The sequence below is a fragment of the Anopheles coustani genome, chromosome 3, assembly GCF_943734705.1.
Source record: "Anopheles coustani chromosome 3, idAnoCousDA_361_x.2, whole genome shotgun sequence".
Lineage (NCBI taxonomy): Eukaryota > Metazoa > Arthropoda > Insecta > Diptera > Culicidae > Anopheles > Anopheles coustani.
The window spans coordinates 64519984-64547189 of NC_071288.1; the positions used below are offsets into that span (position 1 = coordinate 64519984).

At 46.3% G+C, this 27206-nt stretch overlaps 4 protein-coding genes across 6 annotated transcripts in view; 1 reads left to right on the top strand and 3 right to left on the bottom strand.

Annotated features, from left to right (window-relative positions):
- Positions 1-517: 517 nt before the first annotated feature.
- LOC131259837 (glucose-6-phosphate 1-dehydrogenase) overlaps positions 518-27206 on the bottom strand; it is a 285104-nt gene continuing 258415 nt past the window's right edge. Inside the window, exons 1-5 of one of the 3 annotated variants that reach the window (XM_058261433.1) lie at positions 9240-9446; positions 4841-5016; positions 3519-3665; positions 3232-3449; positions 518-2706 (exon numbers count right to left, since the gene is read on the bottom strand). In XM_058261433.1, coding sequence (XP_058117416.1) covers positions 1647-2706; positions 3232-3449; positions 3519-3665; positions 4841-5016; positions 9240-9300 — 1662 coding nt within the window. In that variant the 5' untranslated portion in view covers positions 9301-9446 and the 3' untranslated portion in view covers positions 518-1646. Of the gene's footprint in view, positions 2707-3231; positions 3450-3518; positions 3666-4840; positions 5020-9239; positions 9447-27206 lie in introns of those variants that run through there. The other 2 variants (XM_058261431.1, XM_058261434.1) reach the window with 2 other exon arrangements.
- Positions 12521-14782, bottom strand: LOC131259833 (glycosylphosphatidylinositol anchor attachment 1 protein). The gene is made up of 4 exons (XM_058261427.1): positions 14414-14782; positions 13089-14347; positions 12859-13024; positions 12521-12785 (listed from the first exon to the last, which is right to left on the bottom strand). The coding sequence occupies exons 1-4, from the start codon at positions 14780-14782 to the stop codon at positions 12666-12668; spliced, it is 1914 nt and encodes a 637-aa protein (XP_058117410.1). The 3' UTR covers positions 12521-12665.
- Positions 15405-27028, bottom strand: LOC131265135 (anaphase-promoting complex subunit 1). The gene is made up of 5 exons (XM_058267399.1): positions 26951-27028; positions 25610-26877; positions 17470-21516; positions 16426-16783; positions 15405-16351 (listed from the first exon to the last, which is right to left on the bottom strand). The coding sequence occupies exons 1-5, from the start codon at positions 26972-26974 to the stop codon at positions 15785-15787; spliced, it is 6264 nt and encodes a 2087-aa protein (XP_058123382.1). The 5' UTR covers positions 26975-27028; the 3' UTR covers positions 15405-15784.
- LOC131259862 (uncharacterized) lies at positions 23948-24773 on the top strand. The gene is made up of 2 exons (XM_058261468.1): positions 23948-24092; positions 24156-24773. Exons 1-2 carry the CDS (start codon positions 23988-23990, stop codon positions 24729-24731), a joined length of 681 nt encoding a protein of 226 aa, XP_058117451.1. The 5' UTR covers positions 23948-23987; the 3' UTR covers positions 24732-24773.

Consider the following 27206-nt stretch of genomic DNA (forward strand, 5'->3'; position numbering starts at 1 on the left):
GCTTCACTAATTTGTTTTGACAGCGCATTTTGGGACACGCAGCGAGCTTTGCTTATGGTAGAAGTGTGTTTTTTGTTGCGTTTTTCCTATTGGTGCTTTGCGTTTGTCACATTATTCTTCCTACATTGTCAATTATCTTCCACTTTCCTCCCATAAGTCGTCGCGTCACGATTTCCTGCATAATGAGAACGATTGTTGCGGAATTTAGCTAATAATGTATCATACATTACAAGAAAATACGTAAAAAAATACTATGACAGAGTACACAATAAGAAAAGAAAATAAACGACTTTTTACAAAACAACGCAAATGTAACATAAGAAAACGATAAAAAGTAACATTACTTGAACGATTGCAATTCATATCAGCTTCTTGGCTTGCCACGTGTTCATTCAACTGATAAAATATAGTAACGCACAAAAACAGCTTCTTCGCTGATTGATTACACAACGAAAGCTTTCGATAATTGTGCATACGAAAGCAACGACTTTCCTCTAAACGCACTCACACAAAAAAAATCTGCGCATACAAATTTGGTTTATCACAAATCTCTAAAAGCGCAAAACCATCACTCAAATGCTATCGTTTGCGCACACAAACGGCCACGGGAGGTCCGGTCACAGGATACGCATTTTTGACCACCATTTGCCGGCTAATGATCTATTGAACGGTTCGGTTTATTTTCTTGGAAGGTACCATCCCCCTCCGTAGAGGCGGCGGGCGTCTGCTTCGCGACCATTTTTTATCCCCTGAAAACTGTCCCGCACGCCATTCGGGGAACGGGGGGCCTCCCAGACGATGGCCGAAAAATGACATCCATAATTCTCTGCCGTTACCGGTTCATTTCCATTTATCACTGCTATCCCCTTTTGTCCTGCGGGGTGGGTTTTTTTTCTTTTTTCTTACTTCCAATTTTTTCCCACTATCTTTGGTCAGGGCACCATTGCCGACTTTTCCACCGAGCCCAACCCGCAAAGCCCATAGCCATGAGCATGAGAATATGTACACCCAAACACACACACTTTGAAAAATTGCGCATGATGATGACAAGACAAATCACTCATCACTAAATTGCCTTTCGCTTGCCGGCCACCATCATCCGGTTTGAGCGGCTTTCTTGACCGTGGGTTCGCGGTCTCAAAAATTGGCGATACTGAACAGAGCGAATATCGTTTATATTGATTTGATTTCATCATTTTTATTTATTGTTTGGCCCTGATTTCCCAGCCTTCCCCGGGTGAAAAAACAGTGAACCAATTTTCCCTCAACACCCACTTCGTCCAACATTCGTGCTGTTCCGTAGAAAAGTAAGCGTAACAAACGACGACCACCCTCCGGGCAAGGCACAGTAAACAGTTCCCTAATCAATATTTATAACTGCGACGAATCGCGAGGAACCGTAGTCGTATGGTTTAGAAATGGAATCTTCCATGGCTTTCTTTATTTCAATAAAAAAAATGTATATATTGTTCAAAAAATGCATAACATTACGCGTTCTTTTTATCGTGTCAAAGAGTATCGAAATTGTTATCAACAACCAAAGGAATGATAAGAAGGTGATAAGGGATGAGCAGCTTCAATGTGTAAGTGTGTACGTATAAATAAATAACAATTCTGCTGCAAAACCTGTTCTTGACCTATCTGGTTCAGTGCTTCTGGTGCCATTTGTACGAACCGTAGTACTTGAAGTTATTCTCGTCGCACTTCCGATCCGCTTCTTTCGGGCCGCGCGAGCCATAAATGTACTTGATCGGCTCGGGCCGTTCCCGCTCGATGTAATGCAGCAATGGCGTGAAGATGCGCCACGCCTCGCTCAGCTCGTCCGATCGGACGAAGTGCATTTGTGAGCCACAGAACACGTCCAGTATCAGCCGCTCGTAGGCGTCCGGAAGCGCCACATCCTTGTACCGGTGCCCGTAGGTGAGATCCAGCTCCGTTTCCTCCATGTCGAAGGTGATGCCGGGCGATTTGGTCATCATCTTCACGTACAGGGCCTCTCCGGGCTGCACACGAATGACCAGCTCGTTGCGCTTCGGCTTGCCGTCGAAGATATCTCCCGGTACGTCGTGATACTGGATGCGCACTTCCGCCTTGCGCTCGTTGAGCGCCTTTCCGCAACGCAGAATGAATGGGACACCGTCCCAACGCTCGTTGTTGATCTTCAGCACGGCCAGCGCGTACGTCGGCGTAACCGAGCCCTTGGGTACGGTGGGATCCTCCAGATAGCCCACCCGCGAATCCTCATCCGGACCTTGTGGATTCGCCACATACTGCCCGAGCACGACGTCATCGATCGACAACTCCTTGATGCTCTTCAGCACCTTTACCTTCTCGTTGCGAATATCGTCCGGGTGGCACGTGGCCGGCTTCTCCATCGCCACCAACGACAGAATCTGCAGCAGATGGTTCTGCATAACGTCACGAATGATACCGAAATCGTCAAAGTATCCACCGCGACCCTGCGTTCCGAACGGCTCTTTGAAGGTGATCAACACCGAGGCCACGTGCGCCCGGTTCCAGGTGGGACTGAAGATCTGATTGCCGAACCGTATGGTCATCAGGTTCTGTACCATTTCCTTGCCCAGATAGTGATCGATACGGTACAACTGGTCCTCGCTGAACAATTTTGCCAGGTGCGTGCTGAGTGCATTCGAGCTGCTTGCATCACGTCCGAACGGTTTCTCCACGATAATACGATTCCAACCCCTGGAAGTAAAAGGATTTTTCATTTATAAGGGCAACTTTGAAATAAACTATTTTTGCTTAAAATTTTAAGTAAAACAATACTTAAGTAATTACAGAACATAGGGGAGCACGGCACTCACCGTTCCAAAAAATGTTTTACATTTTTAATGAAACTGTAGAACTGAATTCTCCAAATATAATAACATTATCGATAAGTATTTTCATCTTTCACAAGTTTTGTAGAATTAATACCAATCGCTATCTTTACTAGAAGATAGATTTTCTTCGTTCGAGAAGAATGCTATATTTTTTTTAGATGTTTGAAAATTGCACAGTGTTAGCTAGCGGAAAAGCAAAATACAATTTTTTCCAATACAAATTCCTGAACATCAAATAAACTGGATAAACAAAACAAAAAGATTTTAAAAAAACCCCTTGGCGTTACGACCATTTACGGTCACTATGTCTGACCGTTTAAGGCTTACTAGACTTTTGTTCCTTTGCGTGCATGAACCGAACTTCCATTCTCATAACTATTTTACTCACTTCTCTCCCATGCACGTGTTGCGGATGTGCACCGTCACGGGCTCAAACACCGACGGTGGCAGCGCCAGGTAAAACAGTCGGTTAGCCGCCCGTCCCACCTCGAACTTGCTAATTTCCTGATTGAGCAGTTCAAAATCGCGCCGCGAATCGTAGCTGCCAGCGACGTAAAAGTTCAACGACCAGAATTCATCAAACTTTTCCAGCTCTGCGTCCTTCACCTGCAAGAAACGTGGGGTTGGTTTAGCGTAAACGTTCAGCTTGATATGGCTGCCGTCCCGTAGATATACCTTCATGTACTGACGACATTTCTCCTTCAGCTCCGCTACGGACAGCTTGCTGCGAGCGTAACCGATGAACTTGGTGTCCGAAGGAAGCAGATTATCGCGGAACAACCACCAAAGGGTAGGATAAATTTTTTTCTTGGCCAAATCTCCCTAAAAAGATACATAAGATAAATAAGAAACACGGTAAGATATGAGGTGCATCGTTTGCATAGTATGCGTTAGATATCGCTACGTTTTACGCACCAGCTTCAAAGACTTTTTCACCCATTCCATAAATTAGATCGTATTCTTAGACTAGATCTTATGCAATGTGAAATAGAATATCGGCCATGACGCAAAACCGCTAAGATATGTGCGGTGCACTCGCAACCACAAAGGTCACGATAAACCCCATATTATGCGTTCCAAGCAAGACATGAAACAAATGATTTGCAATCACAACTGAATTCTAAAATTCAGTCCTAAAACAAAAACAATCACTGTTTGATGGTTTTTGAGTTGATGAAAAGATTTTTTTTTTTTTTTCATTATTTCAAATGAAATCGCGTTTTGGAGTTTTGAGAGTTTTAGTTTATGTCTACTGAAAATCAAACATTATTACAGGTCAAATTTGTAATGACAACTATACTCAAGCAATGAAAATTGCAATGAAACATTAATAAAAAAAACTATAAAACTTCTAAAAACTTGAAAATATTCATTTTTGTAGATTGAAAAGCCACTAGTTACACAAAAACATTTATCAACGGGCGCTACTGGACAATGTTTTTTACAGTTGGAGAATTACATTGAATAACATTTAGAAAATCAAAAATTCTATTCCATTCATATAATTTCACCACAACACTCCATCAATGAAATGTGTCTTGCAACGGTGAGAGGCATAATACCATTTAAACGAAAAAAATGCAAACTCATTGCATCACATACGTCGTGACGTAAAATGCACACTGGCTGATGAACTTGGAATCGGAATGATTCGATAATCTTCTTTTCGAATGGTTTATTTTTTGGACCAGCACTTTTCCGAACCTGCAGACCTTTCGGTTCACCTGTACCAAATCACGCCACGGCACTGCGGATTCGATGAATTTATTTGGCGCGAAGCCGACCCCGAGAAGGCAAAAAAAAGCAGCACCACCAACGGTCGTACCGAGCAGTGTTATCATAAATTATCACACGCCACGGATCGCTATCGAAGCGGCCACGGGTCGTTAGCTCTGCGGTTCTTCGAGTGCCGATCGATTGTTCTGAATCATAGGAAAAGGTTCGACGCTGGTCAGCCGCAACCGGCGAGGGTCAGCAGCGAGGCACCATACACTTACCGATGCGCCAAACACGACGAACACGTGCGGATAGTTGCAGTCGAAGTGTGTGCCCTCCGAGTCCATGGCGCTCGACTTCAGGTTGCGCCGGATGATGGCCAAGGCTTGCTCGCCGTCCAACGATTCGGCGTCTCCGTCACGACTGTGCGTGTGATAATTGCTGGCACCGGAGGCTGCTGCTACAACGACGACCACCATGCAAAAAAGGAAGGAAAACAACGGGTTAAACTACTGCCATCGCGAATTGTTTATTGATTTGTCATAAGAACGATAATTTAGGCGATGATGATGAAGAGTAATTAGCAAAAACAACAAATCATCAGGAGAAGCCAATCTACCTTGAAAGGAAGTAAACCAAAGGAACTTCCTTACTCGATCCGCGCACTGGGGAAGACAAACCGCGACTAAAGTGAGCCGCGCTCGCGCATAGACTTAACGCAGTGCGCAGTGGAGATATTGGCCGTGTAAGAGTATTCCACCACACCACACCACGAAGCTGACTTTGTACTAAAAGCAAACGTCCGATAAAACCCCAGGTCCCTGGGTTGGTGATGTTCGCGAAACGCGCAACACGCAAACACGTACAGCCCGCCGAATGGGCGAATCATCTACCGTGACGGAGGTCGGAAGAGACGGTACAACTGGCGGTCTGTTGGTGGCAATGAATTCGCGGGACTCCACGTTCCCCGTGCGTCAATGACGAAGACGTTCGCTAAATTTTTGGTTTTTTGGAACCTAAACAACACACACTGTGCACAGTGTAGGGAATCATAAAAAAATTCACAGCATGGAGTCACTTACACGATCGTGCATGATCTTCACTGTCCAGATCGGACGGAGGGAATGGATGGCCCAAGTTTGGCACGACCTCAACCCGCGCACACAGTAGATTGTGAAGCCAGGAGTTGAACCGCCTCATCGATGACGTTGGGTGTTCCGGAAGCAAATTTGAGCCACCGTAAAGTTTGGCTCAAAGTTCACAAACTGTTAGACGAGAAGAAATGTGAAACCCGTGCGGATTCTCAGGGTGCAATCGGTAAACTAACAATCGGAACGTAGCGAAACGATCGATTTGAAACGACTCAAGCGTGTGGCATGTGGGAGCTTCGAAATGTGGCGTAAGGTTACACACGGTACCCCCACGACGGATCCCTCTGAACTCTCGGTTCAACGGATTTGAGGTTACAATTTTTATAAATTTATTACGATTAAATAACCGGTAGCTCACATCATCACGCAAGTACGCTTCTGATACGGGGGAAAAGAAAAAAAACAACATCACAATAACCATACAATCGTTCCATTCCTTTCCCGCCACCGGCACTGGGACACGCAAACCTGCAAGTCACGTGTAGGACACGCTTCTCGGTGTTTGCGCATCCAGCGTAAATGACGCCCGAGGGCAGTTAGCCTCTTGACCAACGACCAACCGCGGTGGCACTCGGTGTGTGAACGTTGATAAGGCAACGCCGATTCCGGTTTGGTATTCGACCGACATTCTGTCAACGATGAAGCGCACAGTATGAGATTGGCGCACTTGAGTCAGTGACAGTGGATGGAAGGAGCAATTAGTGACGTAACGGAAGAACCGCGATTTTAAACGAGGCGCGACATCAGCCGATAATACGCAACCTCAACCAATTAGTCAATCTAATCCGCGAGGATCCATCAGTCGCTTCGGGAGGGCAGGAATTACGTAGAAAATGACTACCACGAAGAGGGTAACAAACACAGCGATGTTCGAGTCAAACAAAGATTGGCTAGCCACTTCTAGATGGTCATTTGTGACGGTAAATATTGGAAGCAAACAATCTCATAACGCCGACACAAGGTGATGAAGACTTTCTCAACAGATGTTTGATTCAGGTGAACAACGCTCAATTCCGACAGGCTACACGTGAGCATCGAAAAGGCAATAACAAATAAAATTATTTTATAAAGACAGTTTACAAAGGGAAAAAGTTGTTTTTTATGGTTTTTTGTTGGCCATGATCATGAATCTTTTTTTTTCAACACATTTGCAGACCATTGACAAAAGCTTCGAGGCATTTCCATTTCATTGACGTCAGATTCGAGTTTAAATTCAACTTTTTTACTACAGAATGAAGATACAAAATAGAATTTGACGTAAGAAAAGGTTAAATTATCCCTCCAGTTCTACCGAAAGGTTGATTCCACGAGGTGAAACCAGCTTGTAAAATTAAAATTACATCAGGTAACGTGAAACCAATAAAATATAATCAATATACTACCTCCCCTTATATCCCTTAGCCTCCCACTTCCTATCCTTTCCTTCTATTATATGTTAATCCTTGCTCGTAGTCTCGTGTAATTAGTATATGTAGTAAATGTTATACGCCTTGCTCGGGAGGGCGGTTACCAGGCCAAATATCAGGCACTGAGCAACCGAGCAAGACAAGCAAGAATGCTGAAGAAGCATTATTACGGTCTGGCCGTTTCAACTAAAACTTAATAATAATAATAAGAAAAATTTGGGTTACATTTTGATATAACGATCTACTTTGAAGAGCAGATTCGGTTTTAAGCTACACCTTGCCGATCGGTTGATCAGCAAAACTAAATCTGATCTGAAGGCAAGGTTCCGCTGAAACAGCCTTGAATCATCGAGAAGAGAAACGATCAACATTGTTCAACACACGCTTCGAATGATCGAGACACCCTGTCTACACCGGCACGATGTAACACGCCAAGCCCCTACACCCTGTTGGATGCATTTGTCGGTGCCATTCCACCTCAAATATCTTCGAGATGAGTGTCGCCGCCGGACATAACTATCGAGGAGCATGTTATGTAATTGCCACACAGCACACAAACGCCACGCTCGAGGCGCTACGTCTCGTGTTGGCTCACATTAAGACATAAGCTGAAGAGAAACGTTTTACTATAGCTTGCAAAAACAGTTGCCTTCTAGTCACCTACAGTGACCTCTGGTTTGTTTCTCTCAAAATGATTGAATTCCGTGTTGTTTGTTTCTACATAGAAGTTTGCCTAAGGGGTTAGTGTCGAGAAGCTTCTTAAAAAAGTTGGATGGATTTCTGGAGATCCATTCACTTTTCCAATCCAAGCTTCAGATTAATGCGGTCAGCATCCCAATGCCAAGAGAATTGCATCGTCCGAAGCACGTGTCCTTCAACGAGCAAAAGAAACAAACATCTACAACATAGTATGTCAGGAACGGAATCGACGATCCTGTTTACAGAGCACTATGGAATAAGGAAGGGACAATAACTTTTAAAGTTGAGACTGTCCTTTTCATATGTGATATTTAATATTAACTTTACAACGAGTCGAATAGAGACACAGAAAAACATTAATTAAAGTTTAAAGAAATATCCAACACATTCGACACTTTGTGTTCACTAGTAAATGCTACAAATTGGTTCCAAATAAATGTAGTTATCATAGTACTATGAAACCAACAAAATAGTAAAAGATTTCCCATTTTTAAGGCAATTTGTCCTTTTAAGGGTTTTTATCAGCATGTTGAGAAGGGTTGTTAAAATTTAAATACCTATTGCAAAATTTCGGTGTTTAAATCCTTGTGGACAATCTTTTGTCGAATAAAATCTATCACCTTTTAAAATGTATTCAACGTTGATTTCTAATTTCTCGTAAATTTCAATCTTTTGGTCGTACCTTGCCTCATAGTGGACCGTTGCCATGCAACGTCTTCTCGCGCTTCCATTGTGGCGCCATCGCACGCACACTGCGATCGCTTCAAGCAAACCATCTAGGCAGATTGCTTGCCGGCTGTTTTCGCCCCTCTATCTACGCAATACACCTTACCTCCCGTCCCTACGCCTTCCAATGACTAACGCGACTGGCTTTATCGCACAGTCATTGAACGGCGCAACCGAGGGCTGGACGTACCGCGGGGCCCCGAGCGAGAGTGTGCAAATTGTGCCCTTGTCCCAAAGTCACATTCACCACAAATCCGAAACGATCTCACCGCGGCACAATGGTCAACCGGCCCGCACCACTGTGGGTCGTTGGGTACAGGCGGCTTTACTACATTTGACCTTATCGCAGCAGCAAACTGGAACGCCACGACGAACGCAGCGCAACCTCACCTTTTGTGACCGTAGGTTCTGCGCTGTACGGGATCACGTGATGTGTGTGCGAGGATACGTGGATTACGCTGCAAGCGTGTTATCCTGACATGCGCAAACGTCACCATCCTGGTACGTTCCCCGTGGAAACTGACGCCCCATTCGTTGTGCCATAAAATGTCAACCAGAGATTCCATCACGAAACTCTTTTGCGTTGTCGTTCGAGCGCTGATGGGAAAACACGGATGACGCACCGAAAACGGCGCACACTATCAAAAGAAACCCTCGGAATTCCGGAAAGAATTCATAATTGGTTGCCGTTGCGTTACCTGCACCCTGTTGGACTCCTCTATTTCCTCCATTGGAACACGGTGATCTGGCACGGTTCATAATGATGATGGCAATTAGCGGAACCCGCGGGAACCTAGCAGAAGTAGATCACTGGAGTGGGATGGAGAAAGTGACAACACCGTACGGAAAGTAAAGGCAACGAAAAGCGATCACTTGAGAGACAAACGACACACAACCGCACCGTACGTCTGTGGCTAGCGGACTGATCACTTCGTGGAATCGCGAAGCCCAACGAGCCGAAACAAAAACCACCCCATGCTCCAACACACGCAAAGATCGCGGTTACAACGCCGTCTTAGATAACTGTTTTGTTTAATGTTTGTGCACCGCTTGGCCGGCGGAATCGGTGGCCACCAATACACACAGTGGCAGACAAAAACACGATCTTCCGAGCATAAGAGGCATAAAAGTATTCAAGGTTCTGTAGGAATGTAACTATGCTACCGGTTCCGTAGGACATGGAAGAGTGCAGGTAAGTACATCTCATTTAAATATTTTACATAACCATCCAAAAAAGTAACATGTAAAGAGATACAACAAAAACCAATACATGCCTCCTATGGCAATCAAACGTTCACTGTAATCCAGTGTGACCATTTTTACATTAAAACCAATCAATTTACAAACAAAACTGATAACGTATATCTAGACAGGACAGGTACGGGGCATTACAAGTGTCGGGTGTCACGTTTCTCTTTTTTTACAAGCCTATCTATATTGCGATGAACCTCATCAAGATAAGGCAGTGTATCTTACACTCGTTGTTATCGAGGAAAAGTACACAATCAGCTTATGGTTCACTTTAGTACGCACCAGATTTATGTCACGCCGTCGAGCGCCCCTCGCCGAGAAATGCAAGTGGTATGCACCAACAGGTTCTTTGCGTTCGCAAAATAATGCATCGTCGAATCTGTTTCCAGATGACCTATTTTCACATGCTTCAAAAGAATTTCTATTGTTGAAATTTTTTCCAATAGAATCCTTTTTGATTGTCTTTATTAATTGCTTATTTTTTCGCAGTAAATCAAATTAATCTTCTAAGAAAATCTTTAAAAACACAAAGAAAACTAATTCTTAAGTTAGGTCATGGATTGAGTACACCCACAAACGTCTATATTTATTAAATTTATATTAAATTTAATAACTCCATTTGTTTTTTCGCAATTAGACACAACCAGCTATAAACAGGTTATATTAATAATTTAATATGGTAATTTTGTTCATACGTCGAGCGAATTTTATGTTTTATTTTTCTCTTATCAAACTGCTGTTGGTCATTTTTCTCACAGAGTTTATACTAAAAGTATAGGTATAGTAGTTTATAGTTTTATATCATCCTGGCAAATGTGCTATTCAATTTATTGTTAATCAATTAAAGTGTACATATCTGAGAAAATTTTGCAAGAGGTTTTACAGCATAGTATTTCTGGTTTTGATTAGTAGCAACATTTCACCAAATATGCTGAATGCTTGGTAAAGTAGAAAAAATAAATAAATTGCTAACGAAAAAGATGTTCTTTTTCCCCCTATTCAATCATGTGCAAATTCATTTAGATTTATTGAAGAGTTAAATCCATCATTAATTTAGCGGTAGTATACTTACCCACGGGCGGAAGGTTTTCCATTGCAGATGATGTTTACCTTATGCAAAACAAAGTACTAACGCATTCACACCAAAGGCAACCGAGAGACCGACTGTGTAAATCTGGTGAAATCTGACGAAATTGTGCGAAATTATGCTGCACTGTTTCTGTTACAAAACTTTGCGTATTCCATCCGAAAGCAGCTAGCGAAGAAAATTTGCCCTGATTGTGCCCTCAACTCGCCAGGAGGGTCACGAAGCAGGGCGCCCGCTCTCGGTCGGTGTCGATTTCTGGCCACGCACTCAGCAATCGTACCGTACCGGGCCCAAGCCCGAAAAGTGCACCAAAGACATCCGGCGAACGCATGATTGCATACGTACAAAAGTTCAGTGAGAAGAATTCCAATTTTCATATTTTCCTGAGTATTAGCATAATTTCACATTTTCCCACATCCCCACGTCCCACGTAGTTCGTTAGTGCCACGTACCGGGCGGGCCGGGGTTTCCCATCCGCCGGTACGTCCCTTACTGCGAGCGAAGGATCCGCTATCCGGAAAGTCAGTACGCTGGCTGCGTCTGGCGTGTGTGATGCCAGCTTCAACACCACCGAGGCACAATCTCTCACAGATGGCATGTATCGTCGTGCATTGCCACGCGGAAGATGCTGACATGCTTCAGCGGACCTCCAAGGTTCCGTGCGCCTTCCTTACCCGTTCCCGTCAACCGACGGTGACTTTTGCCGACGGGATTATGTTTGCATTTGCTCATAAGTTTGCGACCCACTTGCGCCAGATACAGCATATCTTACGTTTCGCACTCTTTCTTTCTTGTTGCGTGAAACTGTAGCCTCCGTTAGCATACCACGGAACACAAGCATGGTACCACCAGGTGCGGAAGTCAACGTGGGAAGAGTGTAATTCGCCACCGTGTACCGTATGCAATCCGTGAAAATGTGCTAGCTGGTATCGCGTGTCTGTTCAGACGCAACAGAACAAGCGCACAAGAATTCAAACCATTACGAGAAGCAATAGCAGTATCCTTGCGCATCGTTTCTCGCACCAATGCAATAACTCACGCAGGAGCAGTTTCACGTCATTTCTCATTATTCTTACGTTTTTTATTAAGAAAATCATTTTACGCTTTGTAGGGAAATGCGAAATTCATCAAAAATGCTCAGGTAAATTTGCGCAACGCACAATTTCGGCGTTGCAATTACTAGTAATAAAATTTTCTTTATTAATTGTCTAATCATTTTGACCGCTGCGTAATTTTCATTTTTAATATCTCGAAAACGGCTGAATAATTTTTCATAAAAAAGCTTTTATTACAATACAAAGCTCAATTTGTTTTGAAGATGATGCTTGAAGAAATAATTCCAGATATTTCTGTTCGATCGCACACTTTTTTCTAAATTTAAATTTTTCCTTTTGAAAATATTAAATTTGTCAATATTTCTATCGTTTTTGCTTTACACCGAGCTAGCGGAATGATGAACAGATGCATAAAGTACTAAAAACACTAAAAAATATACTAAACCTGTTTACGAACCGTTTACGAGTTAGAAAAATCTTAAAAAAAATAAAATTAAAGCATTATTAAAAGAGCGGTCAAAAAGACCCATAAAAAGCATTTCACAGCAATGTATCCTAGTGTCAAAGAAAATCTTCATTTTTTAAATTGATTAGATTTTATTAAATTATTTATTTTGGTTTTCTTGCGCATATTTAAGTTTTTATCGAATGTAAATTAAACTTTAATGTTTCACTGACTGAATGGTTTTCAATGTAGATAATATACTTTTGTTTTATTATACAAGCGCACTCTAATTGGTTTTCAGTTTAACGTCTCTCGGTTCAGTCTTGGGGAAAAGCAGCACCCACAGCAGAATCCAGGATGGGACAAAAATGAGCGACACCATATCAAACACCCAGTTACCGTAAATCTGTCGAAGAAAAGAACCAACATTAAACGAGGCTTGCCACACAATCCAGAGACAATCTTTTCCTACACTTTACCATTGAATCGACGACGGAAAAAGTCAACGCATCCATTGTGGCGGTGAGTGCTTTATTAAGCAACGGCTTGAAGTCCAGCTCCGGGAACAAATGCCAGGTTAGAGCGACCACTACAAAATACAGCACGGCCATTGGGTTAATCAGCAAACAACATAAGCGTGACAGGCTGTAATGAAAGATAACATTTTAAAATAGCCACGTACTCGTAGCTTCATGCCGAGTCTACGTACAATTTCGAAGTGCCTGACAGCGTTGGCCGAATAAGAATGATGAATGGAACGAGGCAAACGGAGAGGCTGAAACCAAGGGAAAAGTTTAACATGCCGACGGCCAACAATACCGTCCCGACCTCCAGCAGAACGGCAACATGCAGTGCTTCGCTGTTGACGCCACTTAGCGAACAGAACGCAGGCAGCGTAATGGCTATCGCCGTTATGGCCACCAACAGGCTGAACAGTCCGAACTGAGTAGAAAGATTTACGTCGTACAAATACTGGCTCACCGCTTTACTGTGCGGTAGAAAGACGGCCAACGCTCCGATAGAATGCGCCACCAGCAGAACGACACCGACCGAAAAGTATCCCACGTCGGTGGCGACGGTTTTCTGCTTCGGTTCCTCTGATTCGTCACCGTCATCGCCGGAATAGTATATCGAGAGGTAGTGTATGAAGGCTTTTATCAACAGCGAACCGGCCATCAGCGCCAAACTGGGCATGTAGTCTCCGATCGAGACGAACCGATCGTTCGAAACGAGAAGGTAGAAGAAAAAGCTCTGATGGAATCGTTCCAGCAGATTGTTGAGACTGCGCGTGATTCCTTCGATGATGCGGAGCATCGAGCCAACCTCTTGGAACTGTTGCTGTTGCACCTTGTCCCGCTTGACGGCTTCCAGCGTGAGCGCCTCAATGCCATACTTGTGGAACAGTCCATGGTTACCCGTCGGAACGCCGCTCGCTTGTGAGAAGACCATCGAGAGCAAATTGAACAGCTTATCTTGATATCGGAACGATCGTTTCGGGCTGGCAGACGTTTGTTTGTAGCCTGCAGTGATACCATTCTTGGACGATAGCTTCTGCACTAGGTTATGCAAATCCAGATTCGGCAGTTGACCATTAAGACCTTCTATCTTCAGGTTGATGTGGCTGATGTCCAAGCTCTGCACTTCCAGGTTTATTGCCGCCTGTATCGAACCGGCACGAGCCCTCAGCATGCCAGAGTCCAAAATGCGACCCTCCTCCCCACCATGGTACGCCTCTAGCCATGCCTGCACACCCAACTGCTCCTGTTCGGTAACAAGGAAAATTATGTCCTTTGCCCAGTACTTCTTTTTCCGGGCAAAATCGGCGAATGCCAGCATCAGAGGAACACCAGCCGATACATCGGTGTGTACCGTTTCCGGTGGCCGATAAGGGACACTTATCACTATCGATTCCGTCGAGGCAATACGAGGTGCACGCAGGATACCGAACACATTTTCTCCCTTAAAGCGCTGCAGGAAAAGAAGTCTCATTGGTTAATTTAAAATTTAACAAAAAAAACACTTTTTTTTACTTACCTTACCACCGCCGAACGGATAGTTCAGCGTGAAATTGTGCGTATGTGTTTCCAGGCCAAACCGACGCATCTTGGCCAGCAGCCACGGGTACGGTATGCCTTTCGGGTAGTTCTCACGCTCCCGTTGCAACTCGACCGTTAACGATTTCACCAGACTGACCGTATCCATTTCCAGCTCGGAATTGACCAAACCCGGCAGGAGGGCATTTTCCGAAAAATACGTAGCGGAGCTGAAATTTGGATCGGGAAGCACACAGAAAAAGGCAACGCCCAGCAGATACAGTGTCAAGCATATGGCCGTATTGTATCGCACCAACTTTCGACAGTATTTAGCTTTTTGCGAGATGGAAGGGTTTGTTAGTAAACCCATCGTGCGTGAAAAAATATGGAGCGAATCGGTTACTTCTTCACGATCGTTTGGAAAATCTTTACGAAAACAGACCGAAACGAGCAGCTGTGAGTCGAATGTTTACAAAACACGTAAATAACTGCCGGCTGTCAAACGGACAAACCCTTCAGAAACGGTCACAGTTCCATCATGTCGAAGAGCGCGCAAATTGGAACTGTTAATAAAAAAATATCGAAGCTTGCGAACACAGAGTATCTTATTTATCAGACTAACGAGAATTTTTGAATTGAAATAATAAAAATAGATGCATACATCGGCTCTTAAAAACCAGACGTAGAAAATCGCGTTGGAAATGTTAGTGATTAATAATTACAAGATAAGCAAGCTGTGGATTGACAATGGGACTGTCTTTCTAGAGCAATATTCGACTGCATTGTATGACAAATTTTCACCTACTAAAAGAACTGTAATGCTGATTCCGAACGATAATGCATTCAAATAATAGATTATAGTTTTGCCTCGCTTCGCAAGTTGCTACAAGTTCATTATTTGTACTGAACAAATTTAACGCGCATTAGATGAATTCAATTTTTCAATCACAGAATTTTCTTTCAAAAATTGAATTAAAAAATCTAGTCATGTGTACATTATCACGCAGAACAATTTAAATAAAAACAAACTTTTTAATTCTTTCCATTATTAGACGAATAATAGTAATGTTTCATCAAATGCTCAGATTAATGATAAATTACTTCCTATTGTTCAGCTACGTTCAATCCGAACACATGGCTTCCAAAATGTAGGATTGAAAATGTTTTGATTTTCGTATTATACTTCTCCGCATGTGATCATCTCATACAATTTTACTATTTACATGATCGTATTTACATATTTCGTAACAATAGTCCAACCGTTATATGATCGCCAATCAATAATTGGCAATCAATTATAGCTAATTCTTCTTTCTGGCAGACAGTAGATGATTAGTCTGCCCATCGCATCGATTTGTTGTTTCTTCGAACCTTACTTTTGATCTCCCGTGGGTTTAGCAGATTGTCTTAGGTTGAGTAGATCGGCAAGGCACATAGTGGTCCGTGCAGACAGCTCGGGATGCCGAATCGCCAGCGCGGTGACAAACTCTGATCGGGATGGTTCATCCTGCGGCCAGAGAGATCCCAGCAGCTCGCGGTCAATCTCGTCCAGCGGCAGCTCGTACTGCACGGCCATTCGTGCCACATTGGTCAGGATGCTGGTCCGCCGATTCACTTTGGGCCAGTTGCCACCGATGGCGTCATCCATCTTTTCTTTATCGTCAGTGTCCAGCGAGAGCTCGGACATCCGATCGAACAGTGGTGTATTGCGTGCGAAAAAGATGCCACACAAGTTCAGCAGCACCGTCCGGTAGTGCTGCAGATTTCCGGTCCATTTTCCATGGGCAGCCAGCACTAGTGAGCGAAGAAGCTTGCCTGGCAACACCTCGCCTTCTTCGGTGAGCATTGGGATCGTTCGGGAGAGGATAGCTTTGAAAAGCTCCAGGGACCACGTATCTGTCGGTAGCTGCGCTTTGTAGTTGTGTGGATCGAGCAGCAACTGTAGAGGAAATAAAGGCACAAGATGTGAATCTCAGTTTGCACGAGGGAGTCAATTACTTAGTAGCGACATACATAAGTCAGATCGAACAAGATAGGAATAACGTGGAAGCGATCGCGCGTCACACAGTGCGCTACCACCGCCTGGAAGTATTCGAGTGCTCGATTCGCATCCGGTAGGTTCTTCTTCGGTTCTATTGCGGCGCGGAGTAGATAGCGTTGTGGCGGAAGCAGCAACGTCTGCGCCAGTCGGACTATCATCGGCTGCGATGGAAGCTCGAGCAGCAGTTCGGCCATAACGGCCCACGTGCTGTTCTCTCTGCCTGGCAGGTTCTGCAGGTGCATCGTGACCGTTCGGGTGGGATCTTCCAAGTACGAAAGGCAACCGACGTGCTGCACCACATCGATGTAGCCTCGTTTGGCCATGATTGTTCTGCGGGAGACCAGACACAAAAACATGAGATAACAGATTAGTAAAGCTCAAATAACGTGGAAACTCATACAATCGGTGTTAAATAAACTCGGGCAAGAGTAGAAATACGGCCAAGCCATTCTTTCTGATTAATACATAGAATAAATACAAATAAACTCTTGTTTGCAAAATAAACAATGCAACTACTCTTGCAAAGCTTACATTAAATCACGAAAAATACTGTAATACTGAATACTCTCGAAGGAGATAAATACATTCCATGTATTTTCATAACCATTTGAAACAACGTAGTGTGAGCGGGAAGTCTCTACCGAGACCGAACCCAGGAATGACTTAAGAAGGTAGGCAATATTATGAACAGAAATTTAAACACAATTCCAACAATGTCATTCATGGTACGCCAAATTAATGTTGAAAAACAATTGGATATAATTTTTTAATCAACTTTGGTAAATTGCTGTTGTTCTATGAACCGAAATGTTCGTTATGGGAGATTTGGTAAACGAATACCGAAAGTGTATTTTAATAGTAATGTGAAATACTTGATATTCAAACATGTGATGAAAAGGCATTAGGCAGTATCAACTACATAGAACTCAAAGGCTTTTTGGTTTTCATTCCAGCTGGACTGAAAAATAAAAACGACTTACGGCAGGCATTGGGTCCAAACGAAAGATGTAACTTACTCAAGCATGTTCCAGTTCTGCGCGTTGAAGCGAATGGGGTAAAAGTTCTCGTCGCACACCTCGACCCATTCGAGGGTGTGAAGCTCGGGCAGCATACAGGGCGACAGGCGCGTCTCGATCGTCTGCGATGACGTCGGGCTGTGGCGCGTGGCAAACCGGATCTGACACTGCGTCAGTTTGCCGGTATCGATGCGCCGGGGTACGAACAGTCGCGGTTCGACCGCCAACACGTACAGATGCCGAAGGGCCTGAAGGTGGTAGCGGTTATCATTACTGTACACCGGGAACTTGGGAAAGATGGCGCACACGATGGCGGCGATTGCGGGTGGTGAGCGCGAGAGCGTGTACCGCCCACCGCCGAGATACGCGAACCCGAGTGCCATATGGACCGCCATATGCGAACCGTACGTTACGCCCGGTATGCCAACGCGCGAGCGTAACATGCGCACGGCGCGCAGCACCCGCACATCCCCGGTACCGGCGAGTACGAGCGAGAGAGCAAGCAGCGTCATGAGCATGCAGTTTTCCAGCACCTGTCCGCCGATGAACTTGGCGAGATTGCGTGTCCTGGTGCCGGCGGGCGTATTGGCGTCCTTCGGTTTCGGGTGCCGCAGATCGATGAAGTATCGCAGGTAATGGTAAAGTGTGGTGGCCGCAACCGGATCGGCAGTACCGGCAAATCGCAACCCGATTCCGACCACACTGCCACAAACGATGGCCGAATGCGCCTGACAGTACAATTCCCGCTCAACCCGGGGAATGTTGGGCTTCTGGTCAACCTGAAATTGTGACCGTTCCTCTTCTCCACCCTCGACATACGCGACCGCATCCACAAGGATTTGTGGTAACTGGTCCGCCACCCAGGATTGTGTCGGTTGTACCTCGCGCCAGCAGATTAGGTGGCGGGCAATGACACGCAGGAGCAGCAGATCCGGACGTACGAACCCGAACAGATACTTGGTGTCCGGTGGTTGCAGCCAACCGGAAATCGTCGGGTCGCTCGTGTCGAAGAACATAAGCCCCAGCGCAAGGGTAGCCCCTGGCGCCGTGACGTCCAAGTTCACCTCGTCCCCTTCGCAGATCTGGAACGAGGGCAATTTGTACTTCTCGCGCTGAGCACCGAGTGTCATTCGGCGCGTTCCGCCGTTCATGTAGTGATAGAGCTCGCCCGGGATGGCCAAATCGCGCAAGCCGGCCAACTGCTCACCACGGCCAAGCGTAACCATACCGAGGGCGAGCCCGGCCGCCAACGCGTATGATTCGCGATCCACCGCGTTCTCCATTTCGGGACCGGGCGGGCGACCGATCTCCTGCAGCAGCACCTGGGCGATGTGGCGCTTGGCGGTACCCTGGAAGACGAGCCCGATACCAAACAGAGCTGCAACCTGCAGCGTGCTGGTAACGTCGAGCTCGATGGCGGTAGGTGGCAGAAGGGCCTCAACATGCACCGCCAGTACACAAGTCGTGCGTGTGTGCTCAGTTCCACGGTAGGCGGCCGCCAAACCCAACAGCGTCCCGATGCGCATCAGCTCGTTGCTGCGCACCAGATAGTCGAACACGTTGTACATGGACAGCTTGCGCAGGTGCCCGGTGAGGCCGAGTGCCAGTAGGAATCCACCATGCTCGACCATCGCCTCGGAGCCGGGGAAAAAGGGACAATTGTTGCCGGCGGGTGGGGTACGCTTGCTCGCATGCTTGTTGTTCTTGATCCAGCTGGACGACAGGTGTGGAGTATCGGGGCAGATGCGAAGCCCAGCTGCAACTCCGTTGTGGAACGTTGGCCACAGGTTCATGTGCGCCGGTACTTCAAGCTGCACCACCTCGATGGTGGCACCCCGGAGTGGCTCGCGACCGGTAAGGCAGAGGCGAGGGATGTGCGCCAACTCCGTCTCACCCTGGTAGCACGTGGAAAAGGTAAACATACCGCGCCCGATCGGGAGCGCCATCGTGCGCAGACAGAGGGAATACAGTCGCCGCTCCTGCTCCTCAATGAAGTCGTGATCGGACACGTTTGGACCCTGCGGGATGTCGATAAGGACGCGAGCCGAGCTGGTCAGGAAAGAGCGCACGTCTCCGATGCGCTGATCGTATGGGAAACGCAGCTGTAGTAGCTCCACGTCTAGGTTATCCATTCCGTCTTCACGCTCCAGCTTCTGTGGATCCTCCTTGGTACTAACGACGCCAGTCAGCGCATCAAACTCGGCCATGTCGGTGAACCACTGATCACGCCGCTCGCCGTTGCGTTCCCGGTCGACGACACGTCGCTCGCTGTGACTGACTAGCGACCCGCTGCAGGCCACACCTGCCGACACCGCGTGCTCGTGTAGCTCCGGTCGGAGCAGCAAACTGTACACCGCCGCATCATGTCCGTGCACCGTAGACTGGCGCAGCGGCTCAAGCATTTGCTGCAAAAGAAAATGTACCGCCAGTGGAAGATCGCTCAACACCTGGCGCGTGTAACCCTGTTCGATCAGAAAATGAAGCACCGTGTTGCCGAATACGTCGCATCGTCCTGGTTCGGAGGCTTTCGAGCCCATCAGCAGCGGTTTCAACAGACGTGCCTCGAAGAGTTCGGCCGTGAAGAGTGCATCCAGTTGACGTTGCACCCATGGCGTTAGACGTCGCTCGCGGAACATAAGCGCAACGAGGACGGTCACATCACGGGACCGATCGTTGATGCCGGCAATGTGCGGATACGGTACAAACTCCGTCCGCGAACCCTGTCGCTGCATCCCGCTCAGCTCGGGCCGGGCCTGAACGATTGCCTTGAGGTAGCGGAAGATGTGCGGAAGGCGAACTGAGTTCTCCTTGATTGCGTTGACCAGCGTTGCGTCTTTCAGTTGGTACGCGTTTGTCCGGTACTGGTCGCACAGTTCGGGAAAGTCGAGGAAGTAATGCTGCTCATAGTTGCTGGCGTGCGCGTCCTTCGCAACGATGTACAGGAAATCGCCAAGCAGCCGTAGCTCCTGGGCTAAGCCCGTATCGAGCTTGAAGTCTTCGTACAGCAAGTGCAACACTTCCAGCACCTGCGGGATGTAATTGTAGAGACTGTGCGAGACATTGGGATCTTTGTAGGAACTGTTTACTGTGCCATCCTTCGGTGCGGCCGCGATCCGTTCGCCTTGTGCCAGACTCTCCAGTAGATATTCCCAGTCGGCATCAGTTCCTACGGTATTCTCGCGCTTGCGACGTTTCTTGAGCGAGCAGACGAACGATGGACTCGGCTCGGACGATGGACACGGTCGCTCGGGATTAGTGCAGCCAATGTCGCCAGTGGTCGGGCGGCCCATGGCGGACAGTAGCAACGACTGGAGCATGGTCCACTCCTGGGGAATACTGAAGCCGGCATGCGTACCGGGCACGTTGCGCGTACCGTACCAACGAATGAGGAATTGGTGTGCCGTCTTTTTCGGCAAGGCGTGCTGAAGCGCGACCAGACAGCGGCGCACCAGCTGGGAGTCGGCCAGCGGTGGAAGAATCACCCGAAACGAGCGTCCATTACCGCTGGCATCGGTTATGCCACCACCGAAAGCGATGGTGAAGCGCGTCCCGGTGCCGTCAAGCAGTGCCACGTCGGATCGCACCTTTCCTTCCACGCCACCGGGAACACCACGCACTGGGGACAGCAGATGTAGCTCCTCCTCGAACTTGCTGTCGTATGGCGCGACATTCGGTAGCAGACTGCTGCGCTTCCAGGTCGAGCTGGTGCCACGCAGCGAAGATGTGCCCGACAAGGAGCTGCCGGTCGACGAAAGGAAGCTGGTTTGCAGCAGACCGGAAACGTGAACCTTGCCCACGAGCAGTGGTCCACTGTACAACATCAGCTTACCGGTCGGATCAAGCAGTGCGAACAGATTAAGCCGCTCGAGCGAAACAGCAGCGCAGGCAGCAAGGGCAAAACATTCGGCGGTCTCCGGTTTGGTTTCCTTTTTGAACTGCACCAGCAAGAGGCGAGTAATATCAGGCTGCAGGAAACATATGTAGCGGCTGCCAACGAGATCGGTGTGAAGGAAGCCAACGGTTGCCATTTCACCTTTCGACGTGCCACTGTAAAAGGAAATATTCATTAAGCATAGTTTTTAAACAGCTTTCATAGTGATTAAAGAAGAAAGAGATGGTGGCAATGAATTCCATTTCGCACTACAACATAGGTTTGAAAATTGCGGATGAATCTGAAGATATTCGCTATATATAACGCAATTACCAACATGTGGATGTATCTACTCTTCGAAGTATCTTTTCGAAGTAGTCTTCTGGACCAATTAATTGGATTTAGATCTGGTGAACAGGGAGGCAAATAATTCTGGATTAAAAAAGACAGTCAAAAAGACATTGCTTAAACACCTTATCATACTTCTCCTACATTTTTTCTGTGTTTGGATTCCCGACGTGCTAAAAAAACAACCACAAGAGGATGTTCAGCATTAACCTTACTGTTTTTATATTAAAAAGAAGTAGATTTTTTCCCATTTGTGAATATACAGTCGGCCGCAAAATTGAGCATACAACTAAAGGAGTATTGGTTTTTCTATCATAACTCAAGGAAACATAGACAAAATTCATACTATTAAATTTACTTTTGTAGCTTATTTATTGTACAAATGAAAAGTACAAAATGCATTTTTACTACTTGTTTCAGTTTTTTACAAAAAAGAAATTTGTAAAAACAGGCAGGTTTTAGCAACGCAAAATTGAGCATACACCTTCGTCTTTACTAACCATAACTTGTCTTTGGGAACTTTAGCATGTGTCAAGCAATGTTTGTTGAGTATTTTGACCATTTAGGAGCCTGGACAGTCAATAAATTAAGTACTTTGGTATGTTTTTTTACCCATATGGGAATTTTTGCCTGAACGGATATTAGAGGGTATTTTAATTGGGAGGACCGAAACGACACAAACTGTCAGATTTCTCGACGCGGTCCAATGCAATAGGTAAACGCAAAGCGAAAAAATGGCTAGCGGCGTCGTTTCGTTTCCGAGTATCGTCTCGACACGTAGGTGGCGTCGTTTTGGATCGTCGAGACGGCCACCCAGTTCCAGTTCGGCGTCACATCAGAGTGGATGGTTAGCAGTGCACGAGGTTCCTGAAAGGGTTAGCTGAAAAGTAAGGTTATCTTAGGCACGGCCGCGTGGTGTCGCCGAGCTGGAGCTCAAGTCAGAGAAATCCTAGCCGACGCACATCTCGTGCTGTTTGAGTAATCAAGCGGATCACGAGTTTCGTGCTATCTGACAAACGGAAGGAAATATTCCTTTCGTTACGGCGGGTGAACAGCCGCATTTTGACTGCGCACTAGCGTGGTTGGCTAGCAATGCTCCTGGCCGCATGGTGGCAGTCAAAAGGCGACGCCTACAGAAAATCGAAAACCACAGAAAACCAGGACATATGGCCTTTAGTTGCCAGTCCTTAACCTAAAAAGGTCTATGTCTCCAGGTTAGCTTGCGAAGGCCCAGGAAGCTGGATTCAATAGCCGTACTGGAGTAAATAATCGACGAAGTGAAGAAGAAGAAGAAGAAGAAGAAGAGACGGCCAGCCTTTTTTTCGCTTTTTTCAAAGTGTTGTCTACCTTTTGTATGGGACCGCGTCGAGAAATCTGACAGTTTGTGTCGTTTCGGTCCTACCAATTAAAATACCGTCAATTGTAGCGGAAACGAAACGACCCCGCCAGCCATTTTTTTCACTTTTTTCAAAGTGTTATTTACCTTTTGTATGGGACAGCGTCGAGAAATTTGACAGTTTGTGTCGTTTCGGTCATCCCAATTAAAATATCCTCAAATCTTGATGGCCTTAAAAATTTACAAACACATAAGAACGTGTTTTCGAAGCAGATGCGCTCGAAATAAATATCGCGCAACGAAAGAAGGAACAAAAAAGTGCGGCAAAAAACTGCCCATAGCAGGCAAAGCAGTACAAATTCTATCAGCCCCGCTAGGTAATTTCGAGCAAATCGTCCTAAAAAACGTCCTCCGTGACACAAACATCGAGCAGTTTTGTATGGTGAGGAGGACAAGGAGGACGATTGCTCGAAAAACGTCCTCCAATTGTTTCATCCCCATACAAAAAAGGAGGACGTTTGTTCGCGCGGAGAACGTTTTGAGAACGATATTTCGAGCTGCCTAGCGGGGCTTGCCCGAAACTGGGCAGATCAGTACAAATTCCATCCGCTTGCCCGAGTCAGGCTCGGGTAAAATTGTGAATGTGAGTAAATTCAGGTATGGCTCACGCATACACTCGCAGTTCGGTATCGCGTGCAGAAAAGCGTAGCATACGCTTTTGAGTGGAAGCAGGAGAGAGAAATTGCAAGCTACAGAACCAGCAAACGTATTTCATGGCGCGCCGGTATAAAGTACCGTTCTGTTTACCTGTGGCGAGCACCGCAGCAAATGCGCCAGGGCTTCCTTTAATGCACCTGCAGGTGCCCTCACGGTACGCCATTTTCGACTAGCACCGCGACACATTTGCCCCTAGTGTAAAATCACGGTCACAATTCGACAGTTCATCGCAGCGTTTCCAGCTGGATGCGTCTTTGCGCCAAAACGTCAAAAGTGACTATGCCTCGCAAAACGTATTCTGCGGCTGAGGTGGAACATGTGGTCCGATTGTCTAGTCAGGGACAAAAGAACGTGAGATGTTTGCAAAATAGTCCAGCACCGTTCAGTGAATTGAATATGATCTTGCCCTTTCAGGCACAAATAAGTAGATGTCTCGACATCCCTCCATCCGTTGTTTGTCGAATGCTTAAGCGAGTGGCAGAACGGGGCACTACCGAACCTCGCAAAGGGGAAGGTAGACCCCGAAAAACTACGCCGCGTACTGATCGGGCCATACTGAATGCAGTGAAGGCGGAGCCATTCATACAAGTCGAACGCATCAAATCGGAACTCCAGCTGTCCATCACATCACGCACCGTTATCAACCGGCTTAACGAAGCTGGAGGAGCGGCTTATCGCCTACAGAGCTATCATGCAGCAAAGATGCCGAAGATCTCCGCCAAGCATCGGCAGGCTAAGACAAGGGCAACGATTCCACAGCAGCAACCCACTGGTTCGGACCAGCAAGCTAAACGTCGCCGCTCAACTAGATCAAAACTCGCCCTTCCAAGAAGATCCAGCTCGAAAAAGTGTGGTGGGGATGAAGCGACAAAGCTGGTCCAACAGTCAGCCAAATACAGTCGTCTCCCACTTCAAGCCTCTAACCGCCAGTCAAGACGGAAAACAACGACGTCAGTATCAAGAAGGCACTGGGGCATTGATGTAAAATAAAGGGCTCGCCTTTCGAACCTGGAGGTGCAAGGTTTAAATCGACATCAGTACGCGTCGTGTTTTTTTTCCATGACCGCGTTGACCTTATAGCAATCTTTTCATCAATCTTTCTTAGACGAAGTCTCTTATTTAACATATCTTCTGTACAAATCACCAATAAGCGTTCCATTTCTTCTATTATCTCATCACGTTTCCGAGTGGCCATACTTCGTTCGCAGAATTTCGCAGATTATCTTTGCTTCGGATAATTGTCCGCACTGTTGATTGTGGTCGTTTTATTTGCCGGGCTATTGCTGGCTTTCCTTTTTTGAACATCTTGGTTATTTCTAACTTTTCTGAAACTGTTACAGCACACTTCTTCCTACTAATTTTATTATGTTATGCCATGTTAATCGCTTCAAGATTATAAAGCAGCTTAACGAAACAAGAACCAACGTGAATCGATTGTGAAAACAACTGAGCCATATAACTTAAGTTAAATCACAACTAAATAAAATTAGAAAATGTTCACCGATCTATCAGTCCAAATAGTCGGTCCCCAAAATAATCGACCATTTGGTCATATGAGCGCTTTTTAAGTTAATTTATCAAGCAGTTGGGTCAATGATCGTTTCTGGTATCATATTACGTAAAGTACATCGAAAGGTACGACTGCCAAGGGACAGACTTGGTCAATGATTAACGTGTCTATAATAAACTAGTTACAAAGTTTCTATACGCTACATGTGAAATCAAATCAATCGATGCTATTCATCAATTCATGAATCAAATGCTTATAACACATTTTGATTGCCAAATACCATAGAAATTGCAACCACTAAAATGTTGGCATTAACTTATTAAACATGAATCATCACAACAATAATAAATATACTTACGACCACGTTGCATCACTCGAACGCCTCGCTTGCGCTCCGACGTTGGATGGCTCTTTCCAGATGGACTCTAAGCTGTACTCCGGCACGATCGGCATCCAGGGCTCAGCGAATCCCATCTGCCGAATGTTGCACGTTTCGAATGGTTCCGATCCGAACAGAGACTCCCAGTTGTCGGCCGCGGATCCGAGACCCTTATGAAATTCCTCGGCCGCCGTCGGTTTAGAAATATGCGCATTATTACCCGTACCGTCCGCTTCCGTGACGAATTCGGGTGGAAATCGATCGAACGGAGGCAACGGTGACGTTCGGCTGGGAGGTACGTGTGGGAGGCAAGATGTGGAAGGTCCGACATTGCTCTGCCTTTTGAAGTACGAAGGATACTCGTTCATCACACCATCGTCACCGAACATCATATTGTACTGCTCATCCTCATCGACGACACCGCCGTCGTTATCGCCATCTTCACACGCGTCCAACGTTTGCTGTACCTGATCCTTTTCCTCGTCAGTGGCTAGGCGCAACCAGCACAGGAAATGTCGCCGCTCGTGTTGATCATAGAGCACCACCAGATTGATCTGCTCGCAGGCGAACACCACCCGGTGGTCGGAACGGGTCAGATAGTCACAGGACACGAACATATCGGTGGAAACGAGCAGGGCAGGTTTCATCTCGTCCGTTGGGTATGGTAGCGTGAAGACCCGCGGCATCGGTGTATCGAGTACGAGCGAGCGGGCCGGATCTTTCTCGAGCAGGAGCCCGTATGGTGTGGGCCAGATGGCAGAAATCGGACACTCAAGCTTTGCGCCGTATGTATCGCCGTTCGAGCAGTACACCTGTAGTACCTCGTCGTCAACGACGCAGATACCATCGCGATCCAACCGCTGCCCGGGTGCCATCGTGTCCGGCTCAAGGAAGCGGCGAGGACAGAAAAATGCATACTTGATGGGCCGTTCGATGGAGAACGCCGTGAATGGCTGGCTGGTCGGTGAACTGCCAAGCGAATGGGACCACACGGCCGTATGACCCTGAACGTAGAGCTCTTCCTCCGTGCACACGTATGGCATGAGAGCGTGGCAATCGGTGACCTCTTCAATAGCTACTTCGCGTAGGCTGTAGAACTCGGTCGGATCTTCCCTGCCTGGCGATATGGTCACATTTTGCATGCGCTGCAATAGTAGCATCTCTTCCGGCAACGACTGTGGTGGTTTCTCTTTTTTCAGCGGACCCGGGTGATAGCTCATCGGATGACGGCCGCGCGGAATATATTCCTAATTAGAAACAAATCGATCATTTATACCATCAATGTGTCCATTGTTGCCGTTTCCAATATATTAAACTTACCAGCGGTTCCGAGGCGGTTATCATGATTTCCTCTTTTATATCCAGATTTGCAAACAATTTCAAAACAACTTTGGCGGTCGAACCATTACCAACCTAAACACTGACAATAATATTAACTAACTAATAGGTCATTTATAATGACACACAAGCAATGTTTCAACAAATTTGCGTAAACTTGAACAAAACAGCTAGGAAATGTGTTTACGGCATCGATTATCAGACGCGGACTGCTTTGATACACAATATGCCGGTTGAG